This window comes from Piliocolobus tephrosceles, unplaced genomic scaffold (assembly GCF_002776525.5).
Source record: "Piliocolobus tephrosceles isolate RC106 unplaced genomic scaffold, ASM277652v3 unscaffolded_35669, whole genome shotgun sequence".
NCBI classification, from domain to species: domain Eukaryota; kingdom Metazoa; phylum Chordata; class Mammalia; order Primates; family Cercopithecidae; genus Piliocolobus; species Piliocolobus tephrosceles.
In genome coordinates this window covers 1-11,674 of record NW_022319497.1, presented here as the reverse complement: position 1 = coordinate 11,674, position 11,674 = coordinate 1, and the positions used below count along the sequence as shown (strand labels likewise).

Here is an 11,674-nt window from a genome sequence, read left to right as displayed (position 1 = left end):
TCTTCCACAGGGTATATGAGCTATTGAGTCATGATGTATTTATTATAGATCATGTTTGCTATTTGGCAAGATAGTTTGAATGGTTGGGAACAATATATAATACTGAGAAAGCAACCAGAAAGATGAATTGAAGTAAAGTGTTCTTTACAATAAATAATACACAAAATATTCTGTAGTGATTCAAGCACACATTTACATATTAAATATATTGAAAATATATCATTCTACATTATGCATATTGTTCATTCTTATGGTTCATATACATATATATTTCTTTTATATGAGTATATATTTATATCACTTACTCTTTTCATTTGGACCTCATGTAATATGTATATATTTTACTATTATATCTTTCTTCCAGCCTCAAATATGTGGATGTTTTCTTGGCTTTGTCCTATTTTAATTATTTTGGCTATTGCTGGCATGAACACAACAGCAAAGACCACACCATATACCAAATTTATGAAGAAATCTGAGAGAAGAGAGATGCCAAAGGGTCTAAAGCCATCCAGTGGCCCACCTCCAGAAGAAGAAACCCTCTTCACAGAAATGGCTGAAATGGCAGAATGAATCACCAAACCCTCAGCCTTGGATTCTGTCTTTGGCACTGGCACTCTCTTTCCCTTTGAAAACTTCACACTTGACACAGCTGATTTCTTTTTGAATTGTTGTGATTGTTGTTCAACTGTACCTGGCCAGAAAGGAGAACCTGGAGAGACTGGACAGCCAGGTATTTGAAAATATAAGAAGTCATGTTTCTCACTTGTACGTTGGTAGAGTTGAGAGGTAGGTTGTGGGGTGAAATTGTCCCAAGAGTTTCTATGTTGCCATGCAAATGATAACAGGTCTAGGTGTCACATTGTTATAAAAGCAAATGGGTGCTGTGTTGCTCAATGCGGTAATTAATAAATATTAAAATTAAAATTGAATAAGGTAAAAAAATTCAGTTCATCAGCCACATTAGCCATAGTTCAAGTGCTCAACAGCCACTGTATTGGACAGCACAGATAGCTCTTCCATCATTGTAGACAATTATACTGGACAGGGCTGGTGAGAGCAAAGTCAGAGATTACCACCCCCAGCATGGTGCTGTGGTTCTTTAAGATGCACAGGTTTATTACCAGTACAATTTTTTCATTAGTGGCTGATTTTAAAAGGGTAAATGAAACTTCTGTTGCCTTGCAAGAATATGTGCTGACTGGTGGATTTTCTGGGTGCTATTTGTAGTTAGGATTAGAAATGGAATGGCTCTGAGGTGGAGAATAAAGCTTAGGATTCCATTTGCTTCTCATTGAATTTCTGAGGCAATACTGTGTCGTTGCCCAGTGACTTTCTCATTTGAATGCCATGGTTATGTATTTCAAGATTTCAGATGTCTATAATACATACACGATGAATATGCTCTCAGCTTTATTCTAATGCATTTCAGCTTTTACATGTCATTTAGAAGAGAATTCAAGGTAAAGTTAAGATCAGAATGCCAATTTAAAATTCACCATTCCCTGAGGAATTTAATGCTATAAACTCAGCAATTATACATCTTCACCAAGCTTTTCATTCATTTCATCCCATTTTAGGGACCCTTTGGGAAATGCGGTTAGTATTTATGCAGAGCTGCATTAAGGAGTCAAGGAGATGGGCTGTAGCTTGGGCACCAAGATATCAGGATTGCTAAAATATTACTGAAAATTTTAATGAGAGTGAGAAAATTATATTTACCAGAAGTCTTAATATCCTATCTGACTGGTAAGCTGCTAGGGGGTGAAAATTCCAAGGGCATGGTCACGTAGACACAGCTGGTTGCTAAACTATTTGCTAAGGCTGTGAGTTCTGTAACGTCAGGGCTTTTGTTTTACCCAGTGGTGGATTTAACTGGGCTGTTCTCAGGGTTCATTCTCTCCTCTAAATATATATGACAAACAATTCCAAGGTGTGCCAAGTTATTACCCTGCCTGGGGAGCTCATACGTCTTAGTCTGCTGGTTCTGCCACAGAGCATAGTGCTTAAGAGCTCAGAATGCTGAGACTATCTTGGTCCTACTTAGGGAAGCTACTCTGCTTTGGGAAATCTTAGTCCATTCTTTGGGTCTTGGCTTAATGCCATTTTCTCAAGGAAGCCTCTGATCTCATCAATTAAGTCCTCAGTAAGATCTTCGTATTTTTCTTTATATCATTTACTACAATTTGACAATTTCTATGTATTTGTGTGGCTATTTGTTCAATACTTTTCTTCCATAGACTCTCAGCTTCATGAGAGTAGGGACCGCTGGAATATTGATGGCTGCATTCCTAACACCTTGCGAGGTGCTTGGTGTATAGGACACCTCAGAAATAGTTAATGAGTAAATGAGCAAGTGAATAAAAGGCAAATGCAAAGGTGCTAGGTGTTTTTACTTCCAATGTGAAAGTGTGGTCCACATGAGGTTAAGTGTCAGATTATCATTTTGGTCCTGTTTGATATAGTGCTGCTTCCCTGAATCATTCCATCACTGCCATGAATACAGTGACAAGTACTAATGGGCTCAATTTATCTATTCAGGTACTACAAAAATGCAAATCAGACAAAAATATTGCCCTTAGGACTCTGTGATGGTTTATTTTCACTCAGATGTTATCATTAGGTCATTGATACTTATTTATTGCAATAAAATGCTTTTTTTCCCCCCTATCTAATGAACTTCAAAAGAGAACTTTTATATTCTGATGTGATTTACAATCCCATTTCTAGGTGCTAAAGGCGAGACTGGAAATTTGGGGATCCCAGGGCCACCAGGGGTTGTTGGGCCCCAAGGCCCTAAAGGCTACAAAGGAGAGAAAGGTAGGTAATTCATTCATGTCAAAACTCAAGAGACATCCTGCATAATTTTTCAGAAGAGCAATTTGCTACTTAAATACTAGATTCTTGAAGGTGAGTCAATTTTAAAAAATATAAATATTTGGTAAAGCACATTATATTTGATATAAATATGTTAACTTTCTAAATAGCCAACTGAGAAATTTTAAACTTACCTGGGAACATTGAATGCCTGCATGCAGGCACACAGATTGTCACACAGCTTTTCCATCTCTCATTGGTCACCTGGCTGATCTAGTGACTAGCAGCCATAGAGTATATAGTCTCTGGGGAAGGGTACAGAGATACCCTTCCTGTACATGCTCATGTGAGCCTACTTCCTTTGTATGCAAATAATTTTGTATTAGATGGAACTAACTAGTGCAGGCAATTCTCTGAATATTCAATTTAGGTAGATAGTATGCCTGCTAAGAGGAATTTAATATATCCCTTGGCTCACTCTGAAATCAGAGCCAGTGTCAGTGGTGGGAAGACATCTTAATTAAAACAGAAGTAATCAAGCTTATAATAATGACATTGGGCCAGTCATTTTCTTTCACCTGGAAATTGAAGGAGATGAACTAGATATTTATTTATACCTTGTTTACTATCAAAGAAGATTTGTAGTTATGAGTGCTTTTATAGTTCTTTTCAAGCTCAGAAATTCTGTAATTCCATAAGTGTATCAGTAAAGAAGGCTTTCTGCCCCAGGAAATCCCTGGTTCTATAAGTGCTTAAAGGTACTGAAGGAAAGCTACAGATTCACTAGGATATTTAGAAATTCCTAAGTGAATACCAGCAGCCTGCAGAAATACCATCTATCCATCAAGTTAAATGTTTTAGCCTCAGTGTCACATGTCAAAAGACCTAATACCATCTATACATCACCCTCCACATGGCTCAGGAACTGCCTAACTCATTTCTGGTAGAATATTCGGTGAAGTAATTACTCAAAAAAAGATGCTAAGGGAAGAGAGAGCTACTTCACACTTGTCAGTTATGTGATTTTCATTCTTGGAAACATTTAATCCTTTTGTGCCTGAATTATGTTAGCAGAAAACCTTGTGAAATAAAGATGAGCAATGAACCTCCCCAGTGATTCACACATTTTGGAAGCTAGACTTCTGGAAATAGAAGAAAAAATAGGGAAGTGTAATAAAATAAGGTTCTTAAGAATACACTTTGATGAAGGATCAAAAGTAGAAATTCATTCAACCGTTCTTTATAAAGTAGCAACTCTACTTTCCTTTCAGTTCCAGGCTTAGCTTGGACTCTTGGTTAAGACAGAAAGTTAGAAAAAAAAATGAGTTGAATGATTCCATTCCAGTTAATCATGACCTGGTTGAGTAAATTAGGGGAAGCAACTAAACTTTTTAAAAGAACTCAAGAACCAGCATAACTCTGTGTGGTGAAGGTTGGTATTTGAGTATTGGCAAAGACTAGGAATAGAATCGGCTCCTCCCTTCCATTTAGGGCTGGGTTCTCTCAAAATGCATCCAGTTATTTTCCTGATGGCCTATGGTTTAATTTCCAAATTTTCCTTTTTATGCAGAGTGGTGTTGGGGTAGCTAGCAACTTAGAAAACTCTGCTAAATGACCTATGGTGGGATTTCTCTAGTTGTTCTTATGAAACTGGGGGGAGTCTATTCTCACCACTTTTAATTTGGCTTAGGATTTATTTTTTCCCTCACAAAAATAAAACAAAATGTGTTAGTTATATCATAAACAATATAGGTAGCAAATTGATGCCAACCAATGTTATATGTGGTTGTATTTGACTCTGTCCAATGCTTTAAAGTTTTTCATACCTCAGCTTCTCTTGTTGATAAAATGATGACAAAAATATCTTCCCTACTTTTCTTGAAAGGCAGGTGCTATAAACTTCTATAAATTAAAAATTTTCCAATTGATTAAATGTGTTATGTTATATGAACCTGTGTGTTATAGAAGAGGGTGTGTTAATGTCAAGTAAAAATTATGTTAAATGTCAAGTAAAAATTATGTTAGGTAAAAAGGCTGGATTAAGTAAAGAAAAGGTAAGAGCTTTGAACAATTATCTACACAAAGTAAATGTGTAATAAGAGTGAGATATTATCAATACTATTATTGTTGTTATGCTAATTTGTAGTTGAAATCAATTCAGTGTGACTGAACTATAATAGTATGGGCTTTTAGTGAGGCCCAATATAAAACCATATTTTATGGTAATATGACAATTATCTGAAAATCCAGATGTTTTCATTTTTTTCAACTATGAATTCCTACAGTTCTATACTTACATAGATGCTCCATATAAAGAACAGTTTTTTTTTTTTTTTTTTTTTTTTTTCCTGGACGTTTTTTTGTTATCATTAGTTTTAGCCAACTGCAGGATGTTGTGCCCTGTGTTTAAACTTGTAGGGAACATGGCATTATTTCTCAGGCGTTGTGGCCATATGAAGAAGGCATTTTAACTTTATTCAAAATTCATGTTGGGAAAACCATGAATACTTACATATATAATACAAGCAGAATGTCATGAGTTTTATGAGAGGTTTGAAGAGCCATGGAAATGCTGAGGGCAAAGATGAATTCTGTTTCAAGGGATCACTGCCTCCAGATCTCTTTTAAATAGTTTACCCGTTAAAATTAATTATTCCTAATGACCCTCAATACATTTTTTTTTTTTTTTTTTTTTGGACAGAGTCTCACTCTGTCACCCAGGCTAAAGTGCAGCAGTGTGATCTCGGCTTACAGAAATCTCCACCTCCTGGGTACAAGTGATTCTTGTGCCTCAGCCTCCCAAGTAGCTGGGACTACAGGTGTGCGCCACCACACTCAGCTAGTTTTTTGTATTTTTTGTAGAGATGGGGTTTCACCATGTTGGCCAGGCTGGCCTCGAACTCCTGACCTCAGGTGATCCACCCGCTTCGGCCTCCCACAGTGTTGGGATTATAGGATTGAGCCACCATGCCCGGCCTACATTCTTTTTCCACACAATTTTACCTTTAGCCCATTTTGGTTGAAGAAAACACTGGAATGTGACATGGTTGTGAGAGGAATATTAAATATATCATAAATGATGTAGTTGGTAAAAAGTTAATCTTAATATCATTTTAGGACTCAAAGGAGAACGTGGGGACCAAGGAATTCCAGGATACCCAGGAAAACCTGGAGCACAAGGTAGAGCATGAAATGTATCTACTGTGTACAGTCATGTGCACAATATAGCCCTTCATTCTCTTCCTGTTTGTATTTAAAATCATCGGAGAGGTAAGCTGAAAATACAAATTACTGTTATTCTTCTAATAATTCGGTGTACTGACTTGATGAAGGAGAACCAGTCTAGGAATTTGGAGACCAGGTAATAGTATCTGTGTTCTGCTTCTCTCTCTAGCTGTCAATGGAAAATAAAAATCCCTCACTTGTTCTGGGTCTCAGTTTCCTTGCCAATAATAATTTAGGCTCGAATGGACAATATGGGGGTAAATGCAAAGGGCAATGGAATACAATGAACAACTACAGTCCTAGTACTCTTTATTATCTTAAAAGTAAAAAACAAAAATAACTAGATAAATGACATCTGAATATAAGCCACTGTTTCTTGGAAGCATTAACTATTCCACTTCTAAGAGGATGGCATAATATAAATTATTCATTGTCAGAGCCTCCTAAGCACAGTTTTTACTGAGGCAAGAACCAGGTTTCCTAATTAGTAGGTTTGTTTCTACTTTTTTGAGCTCTGTGGTAATAGCATGCTGCTTATGGCCTATGTGGTCCTTAAACGTTATTTTAATTTTCCATTTCAGGTGAACCTGGCCCTAAGGGAGATAAAGGAAACACTGGTTTGGGAGGAGTGAAAGGACAAAAAGGCTCCAAGGGAGACACATGTGGGAATTGTACCAAAGGAGAAAAAGGAGACCAAGGGGCTATGGGCTCACCGGGCCTGCATGGAGGGCCTGGAGCCAAGGGAGAGAAGGGGGAGATGGGGGATAAGGGCTACTGTGGAGATTCTGGGGAGAGGGGAGGAAAAGGACAGAAAGGTGAGGTGGGTATGAAAGGAGAAAAAGGTAGCAAAGGAGACAGTGGAATGGAAGGCAAAAGCGGCCACAGTGGTCTGCCTGGGGCCAAAGGTGATCCAGGGGTTAAAGGAGAAAAGGGAGAGTTAGGTCCTCCTGGTCTCCTGGGACCTACTGGGCCAAAGGGTGACACTGGCAGCAAAGGGGTCCGAGGCCCCATTGGGAAGAAGGGCTTTCGGGGCTTTAAAGGCTCCAAGGGTGAGGTGGCTAGAGTGCCCCGGTCAGCTTTCAGTGCTGCTTTGTCAAAGCCTTTTCCTCCTCCTAACATCCCCATCAAATTTGAAAAGGTTCTCTATAATGACCAAGGGAATTATAGTCCTGCCACTGGGAAGTTTAACTGCTCTATTCCTGGGACATATGTTTTTTCCTACCATGTTACGGTGAGGGGGCGACCTGCTCGAATCAGTCTGGTGGCCCAGAATAAGAAGCAGTTCAAGGCCAGAGAAACTCTCTATGGTCACGAAATAGACCAGGCCTCTCTCCTCATCATCTTGAAATTAAGTGCAGGAGACCAAGTCTGGCTTGAAGTGTCAAAAGACTGGAATGGGGTGTATGTCAGTGCTGAGGATGACAGCATTTTTACTGGGTTCCTTTTGTACCCAGAGGAAACTTCTGGAATTTCACCATAAATTTGTGTCCTGAATCCTGTAGTTTAGATTTAGTGGAATAAGTCAGTTAACATAGAGTAGTGCCATTAAAAAACAACTTCCATGTTTTCAAGATTATAAAAATAATACAGAAAAATTAAAAGAAGTCACCTAGAGTCAATTATTAGTCCTATTTTAAGGCACCTCCTTTAAAAATATTTATATGTATTTGAGAGCATATGTCTACTAACTTTGTAGCTAGCTTTTAAAATTTAGCATGATAATATTAGCATTACTCATTCAATTTAAGTAGAATAATTAATATTTGTATACAAAGTATGAATGGGATTTATAATTAATAAATATATTCTTACTAAATATCTTCTATATCTCAGTAAATGTGTGTCACTTCTTTCTGTGTGAATTGTAGAGTATGAGAGCAAGTTTTTGACTATCTTGGGTGGGTTGCCTTCTGACAAAATGGAACTATTCTCATGTTAGTTTAATTCATGGAGATAACACAGAAAGGGTGGCAAAGACTAGCTAAAGGATATTTAAAATTTATCAATGTGTAAAGGTTTGCTCAGAAAACTTGTATTATATGGACTTGTGTGTTGGGTAAAATGTAAGAAAAAGTTGGTAATCATAGTGAAGATGAAAGCATTCATCAAATTATTGTGCTTAGCAGAACTGAATATCCCCAAAAGAATCAAGAATAAAATGAAATCATTATTGATCTGAATTTTTGCCTTTTCTTCATGATAGAACATTTAATTAGGATAAATTCTTTGGCATCATTATCATTATCTCTGTAATAATTAATTCCAGTTATTCAGAGATAACATTGCTGGAGCAGGTGGGGATTTGGGAGTTCATTTGCAATGCAAATGTATAATAATTGTGAATATTTGATAATTCAGTGGTTTCTTTCTTCTTTTTTTTTCTGAGACAGGATTTTGCTCTGTAGCCCAAGCTGGAGTGCAGTGGAGCGATTCTGGCTCACTGCAGCCTCAACTTCCTATGCCCACGTGTTCCCCCCACCTTAGCCTCCCAAGTACCTTGGACCACAGGACTTTGTCACCATGCTTGGCTAATTTATTTATTTATTCTTTATTTTTGTGTAGATGGAATCTCCCTATGTTACCCAGGCTGGTCTTAAACTCCTGGGCTCAAGTGATCTTCCTGCCTTGGTCTCCCAAAGTGTTGGGATTACAGGTGTGAGCCACTGTGCCTGGTTGGTTTAATTTTTTTAAAAAAGAAAATTTACTGAATCCAAATTGAATTTGGTTCTATGAAGGTATAGTTATGCAGATTTGCAAATCTTGGTGCATCAAGACAGGGAATGGGGGATAGAAAACTTTCTGGTCTTGCTCTGCCTACTTTGTTGCACTGCCCACTTTGGCAAACATCATTCACTTTATATATATTTTTATATCTATATGTGTATATATACACACACACTTGTATATGCACACACATATATACACATATGTATATACACACATATATCTATATACGTGTGTGGGTATATATACACACACATATATATACACATATATATGTACACACACATATATACACATATATATGAGTGACAGTCTCAAAAGTGAATGATGTTTTTACACATGTATTTCTCAAACTTGTTCAGAGGAATACCATTTCTGGAAGTTGTTATTATGAACTACTGGAAAAAAGTGGGTTCTGCATCAAATAAATATTGGAAGTACTATATTCTATCTTCCTATTGTAGATCTATGGAGCACATTAGTGTAGTCTCAGATATTCCACAGAAAATAAGTTTGTTTAATTTTGTTTTATCCAATGATCACGTTTATTTTGGATATAGAACTGATCAAGTAACATACTGTGAAAGAGCATTGTGTAGTATATCCATTTTGGAAATGTTGCATTCGTTTCTCATTTAAGGATCCAACAGGGGTAAATTTAACCCCTGACGTTTCTCCCTTTCTTCAGCAATTCCTCCCTATTTAGAATGTAATATTGCTTTAGTTGTAGCTGTGCTTGTATTTGTCAGAGGGAGAATAAGATAATTTGCAAGTGATTTAAAAAGTGATGCTTATATTTAAAATTTTTTCTTTTTCCAATTAGAATTGAATAATAAAGAAATTCAGGAACTTAGAGTTTTGTCTCTTATTCATAAGTTCTTATTTTTATTTTTTTCTCTTTATATCATTTCTATGAGTGGATTGGAACAATTTGGGGAGGCTGAGAGGCAAGCAGCCTAGAATATAGAAGAAAAAACCACACCACAGGATGTGATACAAAAGAGAACCAGACAGAGGGCTGATAGGGGTACAACAATTCATATGTAAGATTTGGGGTATCAGTCAGCATCTGACACCAGTGTTTGTGGCTGACACTTCAGAGGAAGTCTGGAGTTACAAGCTCAGGGTTAGGGTCCAGGAGTAGTAGTTGATTATGAATTCTTTCTGAAGCATCCAAACCAAGGAAGTTGCTGTTCTCTGGTAGTGGCTTTGGGAGGGAGGTTCTAGGTTCTTCATGCCATTTTCTCTATGAAGGTGAAGAACTGGACAACTGAGTACCCCCATCTTTCAACAACATTATGTCTCCCATTTTCTCAAAAGTAGAAAAATCAAGGAAAGTAGAAAAAAGAATATAAAATTCAAATCCCATCTCAAGGATTTGAACACAAACCCTACCCTGTTCCTACCCTGATGATTACCAAATATACACACCTGAATGCCAGCCCTGAGTACCAACTGCTTAAACTGCTGAGAGTGAAATGGACATCCCAAGCTTAACATGACAAAATCAAGCTGCTCCTCCTGCATTCTTCCTTAACTCACATAGTGATAAGTTCTGTTCAGCTTCTCAGGCTAAAACCTTGTGTCACTTGATTTTTCTCTTTTATACTTAAATTTAATTTGTCAGATAATCCTTTGGTGCTTTCTTCAGAATGTGCACAGAGTTTGAGAAACAGTGCCTCTTCACTGCCACAACCCTGGGTCAAACTACAGCCAAGTTTTGCAATAACTTTGTAACTCCTCTCACATATAAGAGATCCAAGGCCCAAATGCAAATAAAGCTCAACATACCACATATTGAAATATTTAAAGCTTAAAAATGAAGCTAACAAACATTTATTTAAAATATCTTCTATCCTTCTACTTTGAAATATAAGCATTTTGTTGAAACAAATAGAAAATAATGTTATGGCTTTTTACATGATTCACAGTAAACAAAATATCAAAAGTGACTTAATTACTATGGTTTATGTCTGGGTATCCTAGTAATAGGCAGGTAATATTTGAATGAGTAATAAGACAAAGACATTAATTCATAAATTACTCTATATTTATCCCATAAATGTTATTTTTAAAAATTAATTTCAGAAAAATATGATATGTTTTATAATCAAGCTTTCCATACAATACATGTTCTGTTGACAGTTTTTTCAAATTTGACCACCTTTGCTGAGTCATTGTATTTCTTAGTAATTTAAAAAAATTAATTTCTATTTAGAGAAAGTTTTCTCAGGTGAATTGGCAATAAGACTTGAAAATGCAGTAGTAATTTTATGATTAAGTTTTGGTTCAAATTGTAAGGGGGTTTGCATAAGGTGTATTATTACTATTGCAGACAATATTGGAAGATATTGAAATTGTATATATAAACCAATGATCAGTTACATTGCCATTTCATCATCTCTTAAAATACTATTTTAGAACCTACATCCATTATGAATTTTCTGTCTAGACCTGCATTAATACAAATTTGGGTGATATGAATTCTTATCCTTTAGCCATTAAATATGCAACTTTTGCAAATGCCATGCAATTCACAAGTAACTCAAGAATGGTAAAATGAAACACAAAGAAAAAATAAGAAAATGAATACCCAGCACAACTGATGTATAATACACTGTTATCTATGGTATTTGTGCTCCCCAAAATGAAAGACTTGATAAGTTAAGTTGCTTTTCTTTTAATCAAGCCCACCCATTGTCAGCTCCTCCTGTGCCATACCCATGATAGCAGCAGTACAACCCAGTAAACCTGATGGTGTTTGGAGGTGGTCACCTTTCATTTGATGTGCAGAGGGTAAGAAGCATGGAGATGAGTTTCTCAGGGTTCCTGAAGGGTGTTAGTCACAGGAGCACACATTTAAGATTACAGATTGTACTGAGCCAGAAATGAACACTGATCTCTAATC

The 11,674-nt window shown here is 36.7% G+C and overlaps 1 protein-coding gene across 1 annotated transcript; it reads left to right on the top strand.

The window, feature by feature from the left end:
• Nucleotides 1-372: 372 nt before the first annotated feature.
• Nucleotides 373-7,522, top strand: LOC113222858 (otolin-1-like). The gene is given in 4 exon segments (XM_026452444.1): nucleotides 373-733; nucleotides 2,731-2,820; nucleotides 5,935-5,997; nucleotides 6,624-7,522. Coding segments are annotated over 4 exon segments (1,413 nt in total).
• Nucleotides 7,523-11,674: the final 4,152 nt, after the last annotated feature.